General features: G+C 40.2%; 1 protein-coding gene across 1 annotated transcript in view; it reads right to left on the minus strand.

Moving 5' to 3' along the window:
• Positions 1-3,275: 3,275 nt before the first annotated feature.
• Positions 3,276-12,221, minus strand: part of tbx4 (T-box transcription factor 4) — a 30,510-nt gene continuing 21,564 nt past the window's right edge. Inside the window, exons 6-9 of the mRNA XM_085479041.1 lie at positions 10,855-11,007; positions 6,004-6,092; positions 5,631-5,866; positions 3,276-5,542 (exon numbers count right to left, since the gene is read on the minus strand). Of these exons, the coding sequence (XP_085335167.1) occupies positions 4,887-5,542; positions 5,631-5,866; positions 6,004-6,092; positions 10,855-11,007 (1,134 nt within the window). The 3' untranslated portion in view covers positions 3,276-4,886. The remainder of the gene's footprint in view (positions 5,543-5,630; positions 5,867-6,003; positions 6,093-10,854; positions 11,008-12,221) is intronic.

The following is a 12,221-nucleotide window of genomic DNA, read 5'->3' on the forward strand; positions in this document are numbered from 1 at the left end:
CAACCTCTGCATACATGGCCAGTGTGCAGCCCGTGTCAGTTGGAAGGCAGATGTGCTTGTGTATTCAGATTGAGTTGGGGGAACATGGCGGCTTGTACAAACCACAAATCTGCTCTTATGTATTTTTAATGGATTAAATCTAAATTCATGAAACTGCATCATTTTGCAGGAAGATTTAATTACGTACAGTTGTGGGTACAGTTTCCTTTCTTTCTATTAAATAACATAAAGAATAATATTTTACTCTAAACTGAGCCAGTACAACTTTTTATTAATGTTAACCCTCAAAATTATTTATAAAAAATGTATAATGGCTGCTCCCATACAGGTCCACACTTGCCCTTCTTGCCAAAAAATCCGCTCATTTTCTGTCAGCAGCAAGTCCATCTGTGCTTTTTCTTTTAAAATTCTTTTGTTTGAGCATTTCTTTGAACGTGGTCAGTAAGTATTCTCAGTTTGCTTCATGTTGAGTCCTTAGACTTATTCACAAGAGGTCGACGAACATTTGGAGAGCACTGTTGCTCCAAACCTTTGCTAATTTATGACTGCACTTGGAGGATATGCAGCCTGGCTTTCATTGTGTTGCAATCTGCAGTGTTTCATTTGTATTACGCCACAAAAGTACACATTATTTGCATGCCTTAGCTTGGCATGGACTGTGATAGTAATTCTTGTTTTGTTTCACATTTCAGTTGCTTTAAAAGCACCGAAAGCTGAAACACAACATGACCTGGACTACTTTGTACGTCATTTCTAAAGAACGCGAGTTTCCGATTCGAAATGTTTTTGTCCGGTGTAAAAAGTAAATAATGCTGTCTACGTGTCTAATCCCAGAATTTATGTTAATGATAATTAGTTTTTACAGACGCTTTTATCCGAAGCCACTTTGAAATGCTGGAATCTTGTTTTATACAGGAGATTTAGCTTTGGTTTATATCGCTGCCAACCAGCTGTATGTTTGATCAAGGGACACAAACAGTTTAATGTCCCCCTACCAGAGCTTTGAACCTAGCCTGTGTCCTTTTGGCCCAGTCCTCAAACCTCCCACTCTTCTAAGCATTGCCCACTGTGGGTAATCTGTGTGTAAGCGTTGTGCTCTTCTGGCCTCCTGTATGCGATTAATCATTTTTATGAAGGAGTAAAACAAAGACAACTTAAAACACCTTAGCATGTTCATTATCCTGCACTCAGCTAATGCACAGTGTCACCCTGTGCTTGTGACGCACGAATGGTAATCTGGTAGGAAGCTAAATGAGAACACCCCTGGACTGGCTCTATTCTTTGTATGGCAGATCTCTCTGCATGTGGATCGAATCAGAATTATCCACTAATTGACTATTTACAGGGCCCCAGAAAACCCCTAATGGACTTGATATTAAATCCCCCTTAGATATTTAAAGTGTCTTTTTGGAGGGGCTTGCCGAAAAACCAAGCCTTTCCTTTTTTACAAGAGGGCCAAGCTAAGCCCATCAGTGTGCTGAACGGGCCAGCCAAGCCCAGGCGGCTGTTAGATGGGATTATGGGACGACAGTAGAGAAGGGCAGTGCGACGTAGGGGAGAGGGGAGCGGATCTCCCCTCAATGACTTCCAGATGGACTGCAAGTCCCAGCTTCTCTGGCTGGAGATACATACTGGGCTTAGTTAACTTCTGCTCCATAAGGGGCTTAAACGTGGCTTCTTTATAATGAGATTGACTAAGGTTTTATGTGGAAACAGATAACATAAATTTCAATATGCCTGTCCTGCCTTGAAATGCACTATTAAAGCCTCTACTAAAAAACTATTAAGTGGAGTCACTGATCTTTGGTGTGACCCTCCATCGCTTTGTTGTTTTTGTTAAATGTAATTGACTTTAAGGGTTTGTAGGCCGAGATACAGTCATTAACTATTGCTTCTGCTCAATGTTATAGAAGCTCAAGTCGGTCAAGACTAGAATTGTTTTGTCTACTTACTTCAATGGGAAAAACTGTATAAGTGAAAATAATAGGGCCAGAAATTATATTTCACCAATACTTGTGAAAATAACAGATGAATAAGCATCAATTACAACTGAAAATCTGAAGCTGTGCTGCAAACAGATAAAGCAAAGTGCATACATAATCTATAGTAGTCACAATTAGTAAAAACACTGGTACGGCCCTCTGGGATCACCCTGGCTGAATGAAGTTTGCTCTGAGAGCTACAGGAATGTCGGATTACTATTATCAGACAACTTACAGCTCAACATTTCAAGATAGCTGGCTGATGATTTGTTGATTGGAGTGTGAGCGCTCTATGATGAGAACATCCTTCATGTGAACTACATCAGCAGCTGAGAAAGAGATCGAGAAAGAGGTGCTGACAAGAACCAGGACCTGGCCATCAGCATAACTCATGATCTAACGAGAGCTGCATGTGAGGCAAAGCAGTGCCCTCCACGCTGATACACGCATCCTGCTGTCTCTACATTCCTTTCAACAGATTGACTTTTGATTGCAGGACACTTTGACATTTACTGATTATTACCCAAGTGGACACTTGTACTATAAGTACATATTTTGGTTTCGGTTAGACAATGCCGCAAGTGTCAAGTAGTGGTCTTTATGTTTTATAAATCAGTGGCGTTCAGTGTCAAACCAGTGAGAATTTTCTGGCCCAAAAGGTATAAAAACACTTTTGAGGTTCTTAAAATGAAATCAAGCTGAAGCTGCTCAAAAGCCTTTTAGCAACAAGCTTGTGTACAGAGGAGGGTTTCACTTAAACACCAAGCTTGACATGTTATACCACAGCCATAGAGTATAGTGCATATTGTGAAAGGGTTTTTTGCAACATCAAAATCTCTAAACTGCAACCAAGATTATCAAACTACTTTGATTTAATGTCTCTTTAAAAATCTCAATGATGTTGAGCAGAATGAGTATTTAAAAGTTTTCAAATCTTTGCTATTTTTCTTTGAGCTCTGCATGTTTGCATGTGAGGAGTGAAAAAGGCCAATAACAGTAAAACTTGGACACTCTGCATCAGTCAAACCACAACCAACACAATGAATTATGCCCAACGCCAACATTTTTCAAATGTCAAATATTTGCTCAGTGAAATTTTGATTGACTCATCGTCATAGACCATAAACTGTCGTTAGGCAGCGAAATCATCTGGAATGCTATTTATGGGACTTGGCATTATTTATCATCAGCTTTTAATAGCTTTAAATATAAATTCTGAACATTTTTCCTCATAATAATAAGGAAATTGTAATGAAATGTCATTTAGTGTCTTTAAGTAATTATGTCAGACAGTTAGATTCATGAAAATGTTTATTTATCACATGTGCAAAAATGTCCAAATATTCAAAAATGTTATATTGAATTTACATGAAATAAAAGGACAATGTACAAACCTATATCATTTCGTACAAAGAAGCTTTCGTTGGCAATACAAGTTCCGATTTTTACTGAATGCAGTTCTACTGAGGACGTCCTGTTCCTTGTCCGCTCAGGCTGTTTTATGTTGTGCAGGGATTTTTTTCCTAGTAAGTAATCTGGGAGTCGGACTGGCGAGGCGCTGTCTTTTCTAGTACTCGTGCTGGCTTAACAACAGCTCTTTAAGCTCCCATCTGGTTCCTCCTGAGCACTCTTTGCTGTTCAGTGTGATTTCGAGTCTTCACTTTGGAGCCAAACGTTGACGACCCACCACAGTGCCGTGGCTGAATCTTATACTCGCAACATTTTTTCTTAAGTGCCAGTATCACACGACAAACAAGCTGTAGAAACGTACATATTAACAATTGCCATCATGGTGGATTGTGGTACAGCTTTCACTTCATTTATGTATGTACAACAACATGGGGAAAGATTGTCTTGCTAGCTTTCTAATGCCAGTGCACATGAGTTTATGACGTGAACTTGGATTTATCTTCCTTATATTTTGATCAGTCTTATTTTACACTGGGTTTAATGCATTCTTGCTCTGCAGATAAAAGTGTAACAACTCTATTTTTGGCACATGTGCATAATTAAAACTCAAAACTAAAGAATAAAATTGCCCATTGTCATTTCTTTTGGTGAGCCAATCCCATGTACACCAATCTGCTGCTATAAGAAATACCGATCGACTCATCGTCACCCAACATGGAATGGACTGTTTGTCAAAATGAGAACAAAGTGCATGTTGGTGTAGTTCAAGTGTTCAACACACTGAAATCTCCACGATGAAGCAAAAAGCCAGAGGTGTACTCGAGATGACAGCACAGCTTTGACTCGATCGAGGTCACACACTTGAAGTTGTGCTACAGTATGTACTTCTGTCTATCTAGCATTTGATTGGCTCGTGGTATACACAAAGACATACCACAGAAGTCATTAAAAAGACAGATTTGGGACATGACCAGATTGTTTCTGGGGTCTTTTTATGCATTTTATTGACATTAATTTTAAAAAAGCAATTACCAGCGACCGTTCTTTATTTTGGGACTGAAAAGCACTCGTGTCTCTCAGACTAAACAGGGCAGCTGTTAACTTCTGTTTATTTAATTTTCTTTGTCCTCCTGCTAAGTGTTTTTCTGCTAATGCTACCTTGATAGGACAAGACACTGACAACCGTAACACTTTTTGTACCCGTAGCGATGCCTCTGACATACCTCAAGTGTCATTGAAACCAATGATTTGCATTTGAGTGTGACCGAACCGCCCCACTCCACCTGATCACTGGCTTATAGCACATCTGACTAAGTAAAGAGCAGGTCTGTCACTGTTTGCCACCTACAGCATTGGATGGAATATTGATTCAGTATGAACACGTGGGTGTAAAGCAACATGACTGTAGTTCATTAGCATTGCTTGGCACTGACACCCCACAGTGGGATTCTGGAAACCTTCATATGAGAAAACTGATGTCTCCAGTGACTGACATTAGCTGTCAGTCCAGTTACTCCCTGTGCTACTCAGCCCAACTTGGTACTGATAAGCCTGCTCCCGGATGGATATTGTACCCTGTGCTGAATAGCTGGAGAAATCTCGGTGAGGTAGGAGTGGCGATCCTGGTTTCCTGTGGTACAGAGGTGGATGACCTGAACTATCTCTGGATCCCGGGAAAGATGGAGAGCTTGATGAAGAAGAGGTTGAAGGTGGTATCACAGGCAGACCTCGCTGGACTGCGGCCGAGTTGTAGACGCCCAAGTCAGCTTGTGGTCGTGACACCACCGATGATGCCGGGTGTGGCACCACAGGCGCGACCGTGGCTGAGTTGGTGAAGTGAGCAGTAAAAGGCTGGTAGGGTACGCCTTCCATGCCGTAGCGAGGGTACGGCTGCACTGTAGCCCACATATTACAATTAATTGAAGGAGAGTTGGTTAGGTCATCTGCGTCTGCCGCCCCGGATCCAGACTCTGTTTCCATACCGCCATACATACACGCCTCTCTAGAAGTGATTGCCTCAGTGCGATATGGATGAGAGAGTAAGGGTGATTCGTAAGAAGGAGGCGACCGAAAGTAATGCTCATCTGAGACTGCAGTTGATGTCTCCAGGTATGACCGTTTACATCCGAGCTCCAAGTGTCGCCCGTTATCTGCAACGTTGTTACAAAGAAAACTGCAGTTAATGGCAATTGCAGCCAATGGCGTCTGTGATGTTGCACACTTATCAGCAGAACATACCTCTGTGTTTGAAGCAGTGATAAAGAAGATTGGGATCTCTGCTTTGTGGGAAGTGAGTAGAAATGGGATCTTGGGAGTCTGGGTTAGACAAAGGAACCCCAGTATCATACTGGTAAGAGGACAGTACTTGAGGATGCCCCGCGAGAACTCCTGCTCCAAGTTTCCCCGCTAGGTGACTGTGCGTTGAAATGAGCCTTTGGCGAACCATGTTCTTTGAAATCACGGGATACTCTTTCCTGTAGGTGAGTAGAAGTGATAGAGTAGAAGTATATTTAGTTTGCTGTGTATACATACCCTCACTGACAGTTATAGTGTCCTAAATGGATTTATGAGATCAGCTTTACTTTCCTGGTTCCTTTTTCTGTAAACATACCCTTGAAGTCTTGAGACACGCAGATCTCCTTCTTCACTGCCTCGGAATCCTTTAGCAAATGGATTGTTTTCTATTTTCAGCTGAGTGATCTAGGAAAATGAGACCTTAATAAAGCTGTTATTCTGAAAAAGTCCCTGCTGATACTGGGCAAGAGCTTTTATAGTTACATTTCCATTTCATCAGTCTATAACTGTGAGCTCTGACCAAAACGGTCTGACTCTACCCTTTAAAAGCAAAAAGACTTCACATTATGTCTTCATACTTTAATTAGAATTAATTAATTGATAAAATGATTAATAATTCTAATCAATTTGTCTTAAAAACTCCCTGGAAAGCAAAATGCTGAAGCGAGAGTAGTGACAGGCAGGGCTGGACTGGCCATCGGGCATTTGCCCGGTGGGCCGCTCGTGATTTTTCATTTTTATGGGCCGATGGGGTTTTATTTCTTTTCTTTTTTTAACAGTATAAATGAATGGTGGTGGATTGGCCAGTTGGTCATGATCGACTCTGGGCTGGACAATTACAGCTGAGGAGGTCAAAGGAAAACAAAGGAACGCGATTTGTCCCGTACTACTTCAGCTAGAAAGTTGATCGGCTGATCGGCTTTTTTCTCTGCGCCGGAAAGAGGAAACCAGCACAGGTCACGCTAAACAACAGCAGCACGTTTAAGCTTGATCAGCTGTTGTTAGAATTTATTTAATATTAATTTCTAGCAACAGCTGATGTTTGCTGGAGCCACAGCTGTAAAGCTGCTGGTCATGATGTCGGTTTGTATATCTGGTGAGAGGGAAACATGAAGATGAAACCAGGAGATGTCCTTACTGAATCATCAGAGCTGTGATGGAGAAACAGGTTTACCTTTTAGGTGACATGAATGAGTTGAAGTTATGAACTGTTTCTGAGAGACAAATAACACCAGGATCCTTTTCTAAGTAGCTGACAGCTGGTAACTGTGCAGGGGCGGGTCTAGCAAAGTGTTGCCAGGGGGCCATGTAGGGCATTAACAGGGAGAGGGGGGCACAAAGAAATACTTTTCTTTCTTATTCTCATTTAAAATATCTCGCTTTTATTAAATAATCATATGAATCTTACAACCAAAGTTTTCATCTGATGTAAAATGTATAGAAATCAATTATTGTGTTCAGTAAATATTAAGTCTAATATACCCTAGTAAGTTATAGTATTCTTCCCTTTGGGAAGGTACCATCTGTGCAGTTTGCAATTCTGTTGAAGAAAGATGTTGAATCTATTTAATTACTGTAGAAAAATAATAGATTTCTGTGCATTTGTTTGATACGTGCATTAAGGCAAGGCAAGGCAAATTTATTTGTATAGCACAATTCAACAACAAGGTGATTCAAAGTGCTTTACAGAGACATTAGAAACAAAAGCAAATAAAAAGCATGATTTAAAATTGATTAAAACAAGCAAACAAACTAACTAAACACACACATTTCACACCTGTTCGCGCGATCTGAACCCTTATCGTAAGGGGAGCTACCAGTCCTTCTGTGGACGAGCTACTTTCTATTTTAAATTCCCTGAATTTAAAATACTCTCTAGACCCAGTCTAGACCCAGCTGGGGAGCTACCCAGAGCTCTAAACCCACTTAACAAACAAACAAACAAACAAACAAACAAACAAAACAGTATATAAAATCAAAACAGATAAAATCAGAACAGTAGATAAAATCAGTAGTTAAAATGTAAGTTTTGAAATTTAAGCTTAAAAGTGTGGATTTGGTGTTTTATTCAAATGCAGCTGAGAACAGGTGTCTTCAACCTGGATTTAAATAAACTGAGTGTTTCAGCTGATCTGAGGCTTTCTGGGAGTTTGTTCCAGATATAAGGAGCATAAAAGCTGAATGCAGCTTCTCCGTGTCTGGTTCTGACTCTGGGAACTGATAAAAGACCGGATCCAGATGACCTGAGGGATCTGGATGGTTCATACTGGGTCAGGAGGTCACTGATGTATTTTGGTCCTAAACCATTCTGAGCTTTATAGACCAGCATCAGAACTTTAAAGTCTATCCTCTGACGGACAGGCAGCCAGTGTAAGGACCTCAGAGCTGGACTGATGTGGTCCACTTTTTTGGTCTTAGTGAGGACTCGAGCAGCAGAGTTCTGAATGAGCTGTAGTTGTCTGACTGATTTTTTAGGTAGACCTGTAAAGATGCTGTTACAGTAATCAAGCCTACTAAAGATGAATGCATGGACTAGTTTTTCCAGGTCCTGTTGAGACATCAGATCTTTTATCCTTGAAATATTCTTGAGGTGATAGTAAGCTGACTTTGTTATTGTCTTAATGTGTTTTTCTAAGTTTAGGTCTGCATCCATCACTACACCCAAATTTCTCGCCTGGTTTGTGGTTTTTAGATGTATGGATTGAAGTTCTCTGGTGACCTGTAATCGTTTTTCTTTGGCGCCAAAGACTATTACCTCAGTTTTGTTTTTGTTTAGTTGGAGAAAATTGTGGCACAACCAGTCATTGATTTCCTCAATGCATTTACCAAGAGCCTGTACAGGGCCTCGGTCTCCTGGTGACATTGTGATATATATTTGTGTGTCATCTGCATAGCTGTGGTAGTTTATTTTGTTGTTCTTTATAATTAAAATCGGTTTTGTCAATTAAGCATCTTGAGGCAGAGGGTGGGGGAGTGGTTCCCTACTTTTCTTTCTTTTCTTTTTTTGCTGGGAGTATTAGTGAGGTATATGTAATTATAAATTAGGTTGTTTTTTATTTTTGCTAAGTACTGTTTAGAATACCAGAATAGGGAGGATGGTGTAGGTTTAAGTTTATTATAAAGGCTTTATGGCTTTTCCTATAATACCTGGTGGGCCGGTCACTAGTCAAAATGCCCGGGCTGATTTTTTGTCCCAGGTGACAGGGACTAGACAGAGATAACATATTTCTCCCATATTGGCTTCTCTTCACTGGCTAAATTCTTCTCATCACGTATAAGGTCTTGAATGATCAGGTCTCATCTTATCTAAAAACCTCATAGTATCTTATAACTATAATAGTCAGAGCACTCTCAGACTGCTGATTTACTCGTGGTTGCTGGTGCATTTAGAATGTAGAATAGGAGGCAGGTAGGTGTGTTCACACCTTGCTCCATACTCTACACCCCTCTGGTACTGTAGCTGTAAACAAACATTGCTTAGCACAGCAACTATCTGGCATTTTGGCTAAATTAAACTCAAAGAAGTTCAGGGGAAAGCTGGATGGCAGTGCTGTTTTGCCCTCCAGGTGGGTGTGTCCCCACAGATAGGTCCAGGCCGTTGGGAGTCCCCCCCCCCCCCCAGTCTGATTTTACAGACGACTCACTGTCACCAAAAGAGTTTTAAAAATATGATCTTCTCAAACTATAAAGAAAAGGAAAATATTTAAATTAAGTGTCTCTATTTAAAAAAAAAATCATGATGTGATATTATAGTATATAGTATACAAGAAATTTGTTCACTATTTTTATTACAAATTATATCAGTAAGGAAGCTGACTAAATATTAACTGATAATTTGTGGCAAAGGGGTGGGATTAAATAAGTGTGTACAGAACGGCAGCTACATTGAAATGTATTGATTTTTTCTTATAGTATTTTATTTCTCTCCTATTTCCTTTCTAAATGTATATTGTTTACATGTCTGAACTAAAAATGACCAAAAATGACCAAAGTGCTTAAAGGAGGTTGATAATTGTCGGGGTTATCTCTGTAGTGTTGTTGTTCTTTGCCTTCCAACATAAAGTGCCTTGAGGCAATGTCTGTGGTGATTTGGTGTTATCTAAATACAGCTGATAAATGGAAAATTCAGTCACTATTCCTGTCAAGGTTATTCCTAGTGCTTCTGCAGTACTTCCATACTTCCTTCCTCTTGAAAATCACTTCCCGGGAATCCTGTTCTGACCACTTGCACCAATGTACAGTGAACATGTGCTACAGTTAAGGCTGGTGGTCCTGCTGATGTACTGCATTGAGACTCTTGATGTTTGCTCTTATGGTTTTAGAAAGAGAACAGCAGTGAAGACCTTCGACATGAAAGTCAGCTCAGTTTGTCACAGAAGTCGTTTGGTGTGTTAACCAATTTTATCTCTTTAGTCCCTGCCCTTTGTACACACCGCCCGTCGCTACTACCGATTGGATGGTTTAGTGAGGTCCTCGGATCGGCCCCGCCGGGGTCGGTCACGGCCCTGGCGGAGCGCCGAGAAGACGATCAAACTTGACTATCTAGAGGAAGTAAAAGTCGTAACTTGAATCATATCTGTTATTAACCTCTGTCTCTCTTCCACAGCATGTCTTTTATCCTGTCTTCCTTCTCTCACCCCAACCGGTCGCAGCAGATGGCCCCGCCCCTCCCTGAGCCTGGTTCTGCCGGAGGTTTCTTCCTGTTAAAAGGGAGTTTTTCCTTCCCACTGTCGCCAAAGTGCTTGCTCATAGGGGGTCATATGATTGTTGGGTTTTTCTCTGTATCTATGAAGCGCCTTGAGGCGACTTTTGTTGTGATTTGGCGCTATATAAATAAAATTGAATTGAATTGAATCTCCACAGAGAAACTGGAAGTTGCCTGAACAAGATTTGGGGAGTGATCAAAAATAGGAGGAAGCATGAATACAGCTTTAATTATTTATTATTGGTATTACCTTTATTTAACCAGGAAGTCCCACTGAGATAGACATAGAAACTAAAAACATGAAGTTGCGTGGTTATGGTTGTTTTTTGTTTGATTTTTGCTTTATGTGGTCAGGGTTATGGTGCTTTTCTTCACATTTAGATAAAACACTTAATACCCTTTGAGCACTTAAGACTATTCTAAACCAAATGCTAATTATTATAGCATACATCCGAGACATACCTTGTGGTTTTGATAAGAGGTTACGGAGATGAAGGCTGTCTCGTGAAAGACATGGGTGCAGTAAGCAGTGTTCTTTGATCCAAAGGCATTGTTCTCATCAGCTTTGACTATGTGTAGCCTGGGCTGGTACTTGTGCATGGAGTTCAAGATGATCTAGCAAGAAAAAGAAGGCATTTATTTTCAAAATTACTGAGCATACCTGATGTGAATGGTGACTAGAGGACACACACATCAATCAGCTACAGTACAGCATTAAAACCACAGACTCCACATCATACCACAGAAACGTCTCAAAACAGTTCAACACAACTAAGCCAGTGACCCAGCTTTCAAACTTCCTAGATGATCCAGTCGAGCATTTGTGGAGTATGGACAACAAACTGGATTCATGGAGATCCCACTCTGCAACTCACAAGACAAAACGATGCAATATCCCTGTGCACAGTGCTTTTGGAGGGCTAAAGGATGAATCCATGTAGATCAACTCAGCTTGTTTGGAAAGGCTGAACTTAAAGAATGAATCAACATAAAATGTTTTTAGTCTGTGATAACCAGGCTTTAAAATCGGCCATGTAGAATCTTCAGTTAATGAGCAATTAAAGGTGATAAATGCAAATTAATGCATATTACTCTTGAACAATTAATAATTTCCAGTGACAGCATGACAGCTTCCACTGCCCACCCTCAACACATCAACTTGTCCTTATCCCTGTGTGCGTAAAATAAAGTGGTGTTTGCTGTATTTCATCATCTTGCTAGCGCTGCATAAGAGAAAGAAGCAGAAGTTATTTCATTTTAAAAGCAGAAACTTATAAAAGAGGGCAGTAATTTCAAATAATTATCAGCAAATATACAAAGCGTTCCTCTGCAGTTTGTCACAAATATGGCTGTTAGCTAATGTGTGGTTGCTATATTTCCCAGAAAGATAAAAAATGTTACTGTCATAATAAGAGATGGAGAAAGAAATACCAAAGAGAGGACAGGAGGAAGCTTAGAGAGTAACGTTTAAATCTTAAATATAATTTCCTTATTAATTTTAGAGTTTATAAATCAGATGTTTTGCTTAATTATGTTTTGGTGAAACAAAATGAAAAACAAACACACTGATTTGTGTTGCTGAAAATAAGAAAACATAACACTGTACCCGGGGTTTAGTTAAAGTTTAGTGGAGGCTAAAACGGTGGGTTTGCAGTACTGTGGGGAAAATCTGCAGTAATGCAGTATGTTGAAGTGATACAGAGCAGGTTGTGGTATTCATGGTTGATGATTAGATTCTGAATTCTTCCTTTTATATTAGCTTCATAGTGTCAGAGGTTGAAAATCTGAGGTAATCCAGAGCAGCAGCACATGTCAACTGATTTTGGAGC

Source organism: Copadichromis virginalis, linkage group LG14, assembly GCF_057382275.1.
Source record: "Copadichromis virginalis isolate Kocher_CV1m ecotype Utaka linkage group LG14, C_Virginalis_male_GT1.1, whole genome shotgun sequence".
Lineage (NCBI taxonomy): Eukaryota > Metazoa > Chordata > Actinopteri > Cichliformes > Cichlidae > Copadichromis > Copadichromis virginalis.